Raw genomic sequence first — 13,013 nt, forward strand, 5'->3', positions numbered from 1 at the left:
GCAAGATCTCAGCTCACTGAAACCTCCACCTCCCGGGTTCAAGTGATTCTCCTGCCTCAGCTTCCGATGTAGCTGAGATTACAGGTACGGGCCACTAGGCCCGGCTAGTTTTTCATATTTTTACTAGAGACAGGGGTTCACCATGTTGGTCAGGCTGGTTTTGAGCTCCTGACCTCAGGTGATCCACCAGCCTCTGCCACCTAAAGTGCTGGGATTACAGGCACACCTGGTCTGATATTTTTTGTTTTGTTTTGGTACCAGTACCATGCTGTCTTTCTTCCTATATCTGTGTAGTATAATTTGAAGTCAGGGAATGTGGGGCTTTCAGCTTTGTTTCCTTGTCTTAGGATGGCTTTTGCTATTATATGGAATCAAAAGGCTCTTTTTTGCTTCCATATAAATTTTAGGACATTTAAAAATAATGTACTTAATTATATTGGTTATTTGACGGAAACTGCGTTGACTCTGTATATTGCTTTGGGCAGTGTGTTTTAGTCTATTTTGCATTGCTCTAAATTAATGCCTGAGGCCAAGTAATTTACAAATAAAAGAGGCTCATTTGGCTTAAAGTTCGGCAGGCTGTGTGAGGAGCATGGCACCAGCATCTGCTTCTTGTGAGGGCCTCAGGAAGCTTACAGTTATGGTGGAAGGCAAAGGGGGAGCAGGCGGTGTCATATGGTGAGGGGGGGACGTGAGAGGGGAGGAGGGTCATCAGACTCCTTTTAATAATCAGATCTCCCAGTAGTTAATACAGGAATAATTCACCTACTGCCATGGGGTGGTTATTGAGCCATTCCTGAAGGATCTTTCCCCATGTCCCAAAATCTCCCAGTCGGCCCCACCTCAAATATTGTGGAGCACATTTCGCCATGAGATTTGGAGGGGACCATCATCTAAACTATATCATTTCACTCTTGTGCCCCCTGATTTTACGTCCTTCATAGGTTGCAAAATGATCTTTTTTTTTTTAATAGTTTCTGAAAGTCTTAACTTGGTCAACCTCCAACTGAAAATTCCAAAGTCTCATCGAGTCTTAAGGCAATTTCCCTCCAGCTATGAGCTGGCAAAATGTTTTAGAGAGTTATTTACTTCCAACATGCAAGACTGCCACAGACATTGGTTAAATATTGTTAATACAAAAGGAAAAAAATGTTCAAAGGAATGGCCAATAGGCCCCCCACACACCTAAAGCCTGTCTGGGCAGATATTAAATCTTAAAGCTACAAAATAATCTCGCTTCACTTGATGTACTTCAGCCAGGGCACCCTGGGTTGAAGGAGTCCCAGAAACCTCAGGCATTTCATCCTTATAGCTGAGCACAGCTTATCGGCCCGCATTCACAGGTTAGAGTCGAGTACCAGAAGTTTTTCCGGGCTGAGAGTGCAAGCTGCCTTTGGTTCTACCATTCAGGGACCTTGAGGGTCGTGGCCACATTCCCACAGCTTTAGTGTAAAATGCCCTAGTGGGGATTGTGAAATGGGGCTCCAACCCTCTCTTTCCCCATCTTTGGCACTGTCCTAGTAGAGGCTGTCTGTGGTGGCTGCACTGCTGCAGCCGGCCTCCTGCTGGGCCTGCAGGGCCCTCTACATATCCTCTGAAATCTAAGTCGAAGCTGCCCAGCCTCCTTCACTTTTGCATTCTGTATATCTGACAGAATCCAGTTATCCCAGCACCATTTAGTGAATACAGAGTTTTATCTCCATTGCTTGTTTTTGTCAGCCTTATCAAATATCAGATGGTTTATGTGTGCAGGTTTATTTCTGTTTTCTCTTTTGTTCCATTTTTCTGCATGTCTGCTCATGTACCAGTTCCAACCTGTTTTGGTTACTGTGACTTTATGGTGTAGTTTAAAGTCAGGTATCATGTTGCCTCTGTCATGGTTATTTCTGCTTAGAATTGCTTTGGCTACTCAGGGGCTTTTTGGTTCCATATAACTTTTAGAATATATATACTTTTTTTTTCTAATTCTGTGAAGAATGATGGTGATAGTTTTATGTGAATAGCATTGAATCTGTAAATTTCTATTGGCAGTATGACAATTTTTACAATATTGATTATTCCAATCATGAGCATGAAATGTTTTCCCATTTTTTGTGTCATTTATGGCTTATTTCTGCTGTGTTTTGTCGTTCATCTTGCAGGGATCTTTCATCTTATTTGTTATGTGTATTCCCAGGCATTTCCTTTTCTTTGTGGATATTGTAAGTGGGATAGGATTGTGTTCTTGATTTCACTCTCAGCTTGGATGTAGTTGGGGTATAGAAATGCTAGTGATTTTTGTACATTGATTTTGTATCCCGACACTTTACCAAAGTTGTTTATCTATTCTAGAATTATTTTGGCAGAGTCTTTAGAATTTTCTAGGTATAGAATTATATCATCAATTTGGACAGATACATTGACTTCTTTTCCTATTTTGATTCTGTATTAGTCCATTCACACACTCTAAAGAAACACCTGAGACTGTGTAATGTATAAAGGTTTTTAATTGTCTCATGGTTCTGCAGGCTGTACAGGAATTATGGCTGGTGGGGGGGCCTCAGGAACATGACAGTCATGACAGAAAGGGAAGCATCATGTCTTACAGGGCAGGAGCAGGAGGAAGAGAGAGGAGGGAGATGACACATACTTTGAAACCAGATCTCCTGAGGACCATCACGAGAACAGCACAAGAGATGGAGACCCATCCTCATGACATAATCACCTTTCACCAGGCCCCAGCCCCAACCCTGGGAATTACAATTTGACATGAAATTTGAATGGGGGCACTAGTACAAACCATATCGGCTGTCTTTTATTTTTGCTATTGCCTGGTTGCCCTGACTAGGATTTTCAGTGCTATGTTCAATAGGAGTGGTGAGAGGGCATCCTTGTCTTGTTTCAGTTCTCACAGGGTTTGAGCTTTTGCTCACTCAGTATAATGTTGACTGTGGGTTGGTCATAGATGGCTCTTATTATTTTGAGGTATGTTTTTTGATGCCTAGTCTGCCGAGGGTTTTTATTATGAGTGAGTGTTGGATCATATCAAAAGCTTTCTCAGCATCTATTGAGATAACATATGGTTTTTTCTTTTGTTCTGCTCACACAATGAATCACAGTTACTGATTTGAGGATGTTGAATGAACCTTGCATCCCAGGGTAAAGCCCACTTGATCATGATGTATTATATTTTAAAGTGCTTCTGGATTCTATTTGCTAGTATTTTGTTGAGAACTTTTAGGTCTATGTTCATCAGGAATATTCATCTGATATTTTCTTTTTTAATTATGTCTCTTCCTGATTTTGTATGCCAAGAAGACACAGTGAAGAAAGACAGTCTCCTCAACAGATGATGTATAACTGGACATCTATATGCAAAAGAAATAAAATTAGACCTTCTCTCACACCATGTACAAAAATCAACTAAAAATGAGCAAAACCTGAAACCACAAACTCATAGACAACATGGAAAAACTTCCTGTTGTTGATTCAGAAATGCTTTATTTGAATTTAATACCAAAAGCACAGGAAAAAAAACTATGTGCACATTACAAACCACCTGATAAAAGGGAAAAAACCTGGATAGACTTTTTTTTCAGATAACCCACTCATGAAAAACAGAGCCTAAAAAGGTTCCCAACATTACTAATTTTCAGAGAAATTCAAATCTAAAGCACGATGAAATATCGCCTCAAACCACTTAAAATGACTATTATCAGCAAGACAAAATATAAGAAGTATTCGCAAGAGTGCTGGGAAAGGAAATCATGATATGGTGTGGTAGGATTGGTTACTCAATAAATTGAAAAATAAAGTTATCGTATGATCTGGTGATCCCACTTCTTGTTATATATTCAAATGAAATAAAATTATTATGTTAAACACATGTTCACTGCCAGATTATTTATAATAGTGTAGATTTGTGAAAGATTTTAAGGACCATAGATTAAAGAATGTATAAAGAAAATGGGTACACATAAAACTGAATTTTATTCAGCTTTGAAAAGAAGGAAGTTCTGGCTTTTGCAACACGGATGGGCCTGGAGGACATGATGCTGAGTGGAATAAGCCAGATGCAGAAAGACAAATGCTGCAGGATCTCATTTACATGTGGGATCTAAAACACCCAAGCTCTTGAAAGCAGAGAGTAGACTAGTGGGTCCCAGGACCTGGGAGGAGAGGGAAATCGGGTGAAGTTGGTCAGAGGGTACAGAGTTTCAGCTGTGCAGGGTGAATGAGTTCTGGAGATCTAACGTACACCAATTTTCCTGTATTTAATACTGTACTGTAAAAGTGATTTTTGCTAAAAGGGCAGATCTTAGGTGTTCTCATGAGACACACACGCACACGCACACACTCACACGCAGTACATTTTTAAAATAATAAAATTGGCTGGGCGCAGTGGCTTGCAACTGTAATCCCAGCACTTTGGGAGGCCGAGGCGGACAGATCTCTTGAGGTCAGCTATTCGAGGCCAGCCTGGCCAACGTGGCGAAACTCTGTCTTTACTAAAAGTACAAAAAAAAAAAAAATAGCGGGGTGTGGTGTTGAGCTCCTGTACTCCCAGCTACTCGGGAAGCTGAGGCAGGAGAATCCCTTGAACCCAGGGGTTGGAGGTTGCAGTGAGCTGAGATGGTGACATTGAACTCCAGCCTGGACGACAAGAGCAAAACTCTGTCTCAAAAATCAAACAAAAAATAGTGAGAAGATGAATATACAAATTACCTTAACCATGATGGGCATTTCACAATGTGCATATGATATGGTTTGGATCTGTGTCTTGGACCAAATCTCATGTTATATTATAATCCTCAGTCCTGGGGTGGGACCTGGTGGGAGATGACTGGCTCGTGGGGTGGGTCTTTCATGAGTGGTTCAGCACCGACTCCTGGTGCTGTTCTCACTACAGTGCCTGAGTTCTCACAAGATCTAGTTGTCTAACAGTGTGCAGTCCCCCCACACCCCGGTCCGCTTCCTGTGGCTTCCGCTCTGGCCATGTGACGCACCTGCTCCCCTTTGTCCTCTGCCATGATCCTAACTTTCCTGACTCTCCCCAGAAGGAGAAGCCACTACACTTCCTGTACAGCCTGCAGAACCGTGAGCCAATTAAACATATTTTTTTTCAAATTACTCAGTCTCAGGCATTTTTTATAGCAGTGTGAGAATGGACTAATACAACATCAAAAAGTCAAGTGGGGCACCTTAAACCTATACATTTAAAAAAATATTTTATTTTTACCTCAATAAAACTGAAAAAAATTAAACTTCCTCTTACAATAAAGAAAAACGTACTTCATATTTTCTCAACAAAATTGAGACAACATAGATAGAAAAACTTACACTAATGTATTTGTAACAGCTTTGCTTATAATATTCATATACTGGAAACAAACGTAAAATCCACCGACAAAAAAATAGATCAATATATTGTCATATATTTACTCAACGGACTGTCTCAGATATAAAATCTCTGTCCTTCCTCCCTCTCTCTCTCTCCATATGTACATGAAGACTTTGAGGTTTCATATCAGAGTCAGCCCATTAATTGAGTAAATGACACTATGATGACCTAATTTCATACATTAAATAGCATGAATTAACCTAAAAAATAGCAAAGTAGTCCCTTACCAAAAAAAGGTCTATAATGTTTGATTCCATTTGTATAAAGCTCAAAACAGAAAAAAATGGATCTATGGTGTCAGAAATCAAAACACTTCCCCATGTAGGGGTTGACCGCAGGCACAGAGAAAGACGCATGTTGTGGGTACGGACTTGCTCTTTAGTCTACCTCAGGTGTTCGGGACAAGGGTATTCACATTTTCCAGAAACTCTCTAGTGACACATTTCAGATCTATAAATTTTTTCTTACATGTAAGTTTCATCTCATAAAAACAAAAAATAAAAAAGTGTAAAATAGGCTGTAATATGTTTGTTGGGAAAATTATTACCTTTATGTTGTTTTGAAAAACTAAAGCAAAGCATAATGAAATTAAGTGTTTTGTGCTTATCTGGTACAACAGCATGTTGAGAAAACTGAACAGCACTGTAATCCTGAGGAGGTGGCCTGATGCATAGAGAGGCATCAAATTAAAAAATATGTAATTAAAATTTCATTGGAAATTGAGAAATTTTGGTTGTACCCCATATACTGATGGGGTACAAAGCTATGTTATGATTTATGAATGCAATGTGGAATAATTGAATCGAGCTAATTGACATATATATCACCTCAAATCTTCAAATCCTTATCATTTTTTGGTGACAAGAACATTTGAAATTTGTTCTTGGCTATTTTAAAATGACCAATTCACTATACTTAAGCTTACAAGTAGACATCGATTTATGTAAACCATAGACAAGGATTGAAATCAATTATGGATTACTCTAATTTATATTTAGTTCATCATTAAGTTTAATTCTTTTAATTTAATTCAATTATTTTATTTAATTTATTGTTTTATTATAACGTTAAATATAAATGACTACACATGTATGCATAGTTTCATGTATTCACACATGTTTATAGACATAAATTAATGTCGCATAGCTATGTAGTTGCTGATATCAACAGATGTTAATAAAACTTTAGAGGAATAAGTGCAAATTATTAGGAAGAATTATTTCTTGAAGTTATGTATTTTTAAAAAATACCCCTACATATAAATGTAAAAATTACTAAAACACAAATATCAATAAAAAACACATAATAAATAACCATAATAAAATAGTGCAACCTCATAAGGCTCCAGAGTCCTGCAAAAACAAACCCACCTCCTGCAGCTGAGACAGGAAACCTCCCCCTGCACCTGCTCCTGGGACCTGTCCCGTCCTCAGTGGTTCCCGACCGCCCCCTGGTGGCCCCGCGCGCCCCTGCAGGGAGGTTTGTGTCTGGGCTCACACTGACCTCCCCTCACTGTGTCTGTGGTACAGTAATACACGGCCGTGTCCTCGGTTTTCAGGCTGTTCATTTGCAGATACAGTGAGTTCTTTGAATCATCTCTTGAGATGGTGAATCTGCCTTTCACAGACGCGGCGTATTCTGTGGTGTAACTGTTAGCTTTGTTTCTAATACGGCCAACCCACTCCGGCCCCTTCCCTGGAGCCTGGCGGACCCAGTCCATGTAGTGGTCACTGAAGGTGAATCCAGAGGCTGCACAGGAGAGTCTCAGGGACCCCCCAGGCTGTACCAAGCCTCCCCCAGACTCCAGCAGCTGCACCTCACACTGGACACCTGCAAACACAGAGACACTGTAATCAGAAACTGCCACACAAATCCACTGTTTCTCTCACTCACGTCCACTCACACTTAACATCTCTAGTTCTCCATAAATCACCTTGTAAAATAACAACAAGGAAAACCCAGCTCAGCCCAAACTCCATAGTGAGTCTTCTGTGTTTTGTGCTGATCACCAAATGAAAACACCTGGGAATTCTGGGGCCAGGCTCCGCTCTCAGAGCTGCAGGGTCAGGGCTGGGCTGGTTTTCATCAGCAGAGGGAGGACCCTATTTGCATGTCTCCTACTATATAGCAAGCTCTGGGGTGGGACGCCTGAGGAGAGGGCAGTGCCCAGAGCAGATGTGAGTGTCCTGGTAAGCATGGGCAGTAATCCTATCTCTCAGGAAATTATAACTTCGGATTATGTGATTGTGCCTTGATAATCGTTTAGCAATCATCATCTTATTTTATTTTTACATATTTGCAGAATATATTTAATTGAAGTGTCAATGTTACACTTTAAAGAAGATAAATTACCTACAGAACAGAGCAGTTGTGCAATGTGTTGAATATCACACATCTGGACAGCGTCAGCCCTATTATCCGTGCCTGTGCCTCTAAACACTGGAGGAGACTGCTCCCCTGAGACAGCTCCAGGGCGGTGTGGGACATGTCTAGAGAGGTTTTCAGGATGTCCCACCTGTCATAACAACTGTATGTGATTTTGCTTCCCTAATGTTTGAGGCAGGGCCCGGTGGTTGTATCATGGGTCCAGATTTATGAATAATGGTTAGCACCGTCCCCTTGCTATGATAGTAAATGAGTTCTCATGAGATTTGGTTGTTTAACAGTGTGTGGGACCTCCACCCTCACTCTTTCTTTGCTCCTGCTCCCACCATATAAAGTGGCTGCTCCCCTTTTGCCTTTCACTATCATTGTAAATTTCCTGAGGCCTCTCCAGAAGCTGAACAGATTTTTCATCATGCTTCCCATACAGCCGGCAGAATCATGAGTAAATTAAACCTATTTTCTATGTGAATTACTCAGTTTCAGGTATTTGTTTCTAGCAATACGAGAACACACTAATAAAGCAGACATCTCCCTTGTTTCACCAGGGTCCCTTGCAGTCTGCAACCACCCAGCTAAGGAGAGGGGTGGTCCAATCTCCATGACTGACACCATCGAGGTGCTGCCTCAGGCCCAGATGGTTTGTGATGGATGTCACTTTACTAATCTTGAGTTCAGGGAGTATAATGCCCTCCTCCCGCATGCCTCACAGATGAAGAAGCCACCCTGTGATCAACTCTCTCTTCTTCTGTCTGAACCCATTTCTAAGTGTCAGCAATTCCGCAGTGGTGGAATCCCACATTGTGGTGTGTTTCCTTATTTCAGGTGGGAAATGTCTCTGGGGCTCGCCTCTGCTGGTGCAGTTGGCCCATTTTTACCTTGCTGGTAGCCACCAGATGTGTAGAGAGGACAGGAACCCCATGGGCTTACCCCAAACTTCATCCTCCTCCCCTAGAGCTCTTCATGGGAACTAGGTCTTAGGGTCCCATGACAGTTTAGTCATCACAGCCGTAACTAATTCGTGTGATGGCCAGAAATCCTTCAAATGTGCTGCTCCACAAGCCGCGGTCCCCAATTTGCCATTCTGCTTCCACAGGCAGGACAGAAAGGTCTCTGATTAGTCTGAGCTAGTCTGGCATGTTTTTCTAGGAGTAGCTCTTCTTGTGACTGACACACTGTAGCCTACACAGTGAGCACTGTCTCAGTGGCTGCTCAGAGTGCAGTCAGGAGGAACCACCCACCTGATAATGCAACAGCCTGGACATCTGACTTTCACTTTGTAAGATGCACCCACTGAAGTGGTTCTTCCAGAACTTTTGGCATTGTGGCAGTATCCCCATACTCACTCACTGTGCCCCATCCATCATGGATAGCGGCTGTTGGGCCCCACGTAGAAATTAACAGCCTGCCCAGGGTTTCGGCAGGGGTCTCCTCTTTTTAGATTCCATTGTCTGGGTGCTCATGAGATTTTTTTTGGACCTTTTACCAGGTTGACTGGATGTCACGCCAGACCAATATGGACTCCAATAGGACTGGCATCTTGTACAACAGGCCAAACCAGTGAACAAGACATATAGTTTATTGAGGGCTTTCATATAGGGTGGTTCAGGAACAGCAGGCTGGACAAGAAAACTACAACCATTTGACAAAACTATGCAGCTTATGTAGTAATTTTTACTTAACACCCTCCACCTAGCAACTTCCATTTAACCCAAAAGAAAGAGCCTCAATCACCCCTAAATCCTGTGTTCCAAGGGATAGGTCAGGGGTTTGGATGTTATTCATAGATTAAAAAACAAGTCTCTGGGTCTGCCACTCCTGGATTCCTTAGCTTGGAACTTGAAACACACATTTCTTTTTTCCTTTCTGATTATTCTGGCTAGGACTTTCAGTAATACGTCCAGTAGGAGTGGTGAAAGTGTGCATTCTTGCTCACGTTCTTCAGGAATATTTTTGCAACTTTTTCTCATTCCATATAATGTTGTTTTGTTATATGTGGCTTTTTTTTAAAGTCATTCATTTCTTCACTACCAAGTCCAGCATATTGAATAAATCAGTTGCATAGGTTTTTACTAAATTTAAGAAGATCCCTGTTCTATTGATTTATTTAAGAGTTTTTTGTTGGTTGCTGTATGTGGCTTTTATAATTTTGAGGTAGGTTTCTTTGATGCTAAGCTTGTTGAGGAATTTTTCATGAAGGGATATTGAATTTTATTGAATGACTTTTTTGCATTCATTGAGATGGTCTTATGTTTTCTGTTTTTAATTATGTTATATGTTGAATCATATTTATTGATGTGTTTATTTTAGACAAGCTTTGCATCCCTGGAATAAAACCCAATTGGTCATGATGTATTATCTTTTACTGTGCTGTTGGTTTCAGCTAGCTAGTATTCTGTTTACTATTTTGTATCTATGTTCATTAGGGATATTTCCCTGTAGCTTTTTGTTGTTGTAGTTGTATCCTTGCCTGATTTTGGTATTAGGTGATACGAGTATTTTAGACAAAGGTGGGAAAGAATCTCTTCTCTTTAATCCTTTGGAATAGTTCCAGTAAGAATGGTACATCTGGTAAAATTAGACCTTGAATTTATCTGTTTCTGGGCTTTTGGGGTTGGGAGATTTTCAGTTTCTGATTCAGTCTTATTACTCGCATTGGTCTATTTAGGATTTCTTTTCCTTCCTGGTTCAATTTGGGGTAGTTGAATATTTCCAGAAATTTATTGATTTCCTCTAGATTTTCTAGTTTGTGAGCATAGACATATTCAGTATGTCTTGATAATCTTCTGTGTTTCCGTTGGGTCAGTTGTAATACCACCTTTATCATTTCTGCTTGTGCTAACTTGAATCTTCTGTCTTTTTTTTTGTTGTTGACCTAGTTAGTGCTCTATCAATTGTGTTCATGTTTTAAAATAACCACATTTTGTTTTGTTGATTCCTTATATTTTGCTTTTTTGTTTCAATATTTTTGAAATCTGCCATGATCTTTATTTATTTTCTTCTTCTAGCTCTTGGGTTGGTTTGTTCTAAAATATCTAGTTCCTTGAAGTAAATCAATAGATTGCTAGTTTATAATCTTTCTATTTTTTCATAGACATTTAGAACTATAAGCTTCTCTCTTAGTACTGCTCTTCCTGTATCTCAGAGGGTTTGGTATGTTGTGGCTTCATTTTTCTTTGTATTTTTAAAAATTAATATCTTAATTTTATTGGTGAGCCAATGATTGGTCAAAATTGTGTTGTTTAATTACCTCGTATTTTTATAGTTTCAACAGTTTTTTTGCAATTGATTTTTTTTCATTTTAATTTTTCTTGTTACACTTTAAGTTTTAGGGTATGTGTGCACAATGTGCAGGTTTGTTGCATATGCATATGTGTGCCATGTTGGTGTGCTGCACCCATTAACTCATCATTTAACATTAGGTATTTCTCCTAATGCTATCCATCCCCCCTACCCCCACCCCACAACAGACCCCAGTGTGTGATGTTCCCCTTCCTGTGTCCATGTGCTCTCATTGTTCAATTCCCACCTATGAGTGAGAACATGTGGTGTTTGGTTTTTTTGTCCTTGCGATAGTTTGCTGAGAGTGATGGTTTCCAGCTTCATCCATGTCCCTACAAAGGACATGAACTCATCATCTTTTATGGCTGCATAGTATTCCATGGTGTATATGTGCCACATTTTCTTAATCCAGTCTATCATTGTTGGACATTTGGGTTAGTTCCAAGTCTTTGCTATTGTGAATAGTGCCACAATAAACATATGTGTGCATGTGTCTTTATAGCAGCATGATTTATAATCCTTTGGGTATATACCCAGTAATGGGATGGTATATACTCAGTAATGGGATTGCTGGGTCAAATGATATTTCTAGTTCTAGATCCCTGAGGAATCGCCACAGTGACTTCCACAATGGTTGAACTAGTTTACAATCCCACCAACAGTGTAAAAGTGTTCCTATTTCTCCACATCCTCTCCAGCACCTGTTGTTTCCTGACTTTTAGATTTATTACATTACTGTGCAATAAATAACTAATATCTAGAATCTAACAAGAACACAGACAACTCAGCAACAACAAGAAATAAATAAATTACACCATTAAAATGTGGGCAAAAGACATCAACAGACATTTTGTGAAGAAGATATTCAAATGGCCAAAAAGCATATGGAAATAAAAAGCTGAACAACATTAATCATTAGATAAATTAATATTAAAACAACAGTGAGACACAACTTTACATCAGTCAAAGTGCCTATTATTATGAAGTCAAAACATTATAGATATGGATGAGAATTCAGAGAAAATGCATTTATACACTGTTGTTGATAATGTAAATTAGTGCAACCTATGTGAAAAAAATTGTAAAGGCTTATCAAGCAACTAAAATAGATCTATCGTTCAATCAGCAATCCCACTCCATGATATGTACCCCAGAAAATAAATCACTGTGTCAAAAAATGCCTGCACTCATATGTTCATTGCAGCACTATTTACGATAACAAGGACATAGATTTAACCTAAGTGTCTAGTAATGGATAATTGGATAAAGAGAATGTGGAATATATACACCATGAAAAATAATTTCATCATAAAAAAGCATGAAATTATATCTCTGGCAGCAATATGGATGGAACTGGAGGTCATTGTCTTAAGTCGAACAACTCATAAACAGAAAGCCAAATATGTCTTTTTCTCACTTATCAGTAGGAGCTAAATAATGGGTACACATAGACATAGAGAGTAGAATAATAGACATGGAAGACTCATAAGACTTGAGAATGAGATCAATAATCACTAATGGTTCCAAGGTATTATATCTGGTGAGCTTACTTTAAAAACTCAGACTTCATCACTATACAATATATTTATGTAACACAAATGTACCCCACATAATTATTTAAAAACTTAAAAAGACAAAAAAAAACACACAAAAAATGGGATATGTCAAAAAGATGAAGGGGGCAACTCGAAGAAGCTCCCAATTTCCAAAGAGCTGGAACATTTTGAATAATATAATAAATAACATGGAATTAGATTTTGACCAAAGTATTTAATATTTATAAAAACATCCTGTTATTAATAAATGAAAAAATTTATGAGAGAAGAAGGATGTTTATCTAAAACAGTATAATTACACAAAATTTTGTTGATATTTCTTCATTCAAAAAGTTGGAGTTTAACCTGCGTCTGTGGATTATGGCATAGACTTTGGCACATGAGACAAATTATTACTCCCTTTAAGCTTCAAA

General features: G+C 39.3%; 1 gene segment (V, D, J or C); it reads right to left on the reverse strand.

Moving 5' to 3' along the window:
* Nucleotides 1–6,809: 6,809 nt before the first annotated feature.
* LOC101132386 (immunoglobulin heavy variable 3-72-like) lies at nt 6,810–7,431 on the reverse strand. The segment is given in 2 exon segments: nt 6,810–7,210; nt 7,314–7,431. Coding segments are annotated over 2 exon segments (447 nt in total).
* Between the last annotated feature and the right edge of the window lie 5,582 nt (nt 7,432–13,013).

Source organism: Gorilla gorilla, chromosome 15 (genome assembly GCF_029281585.2).
Source record: "Gorilla gorilla gorilla isolate KB3781 chromosome 15, NHGRI_mGorGor1-v2.1_pri, whole genome shotgun sequence".
Lineage (NCBI taxonomy): Eukaryota > Metazoa > Chordata > Mammalia > Primates > Hominidae > Gorilla > Gorilla gorilla.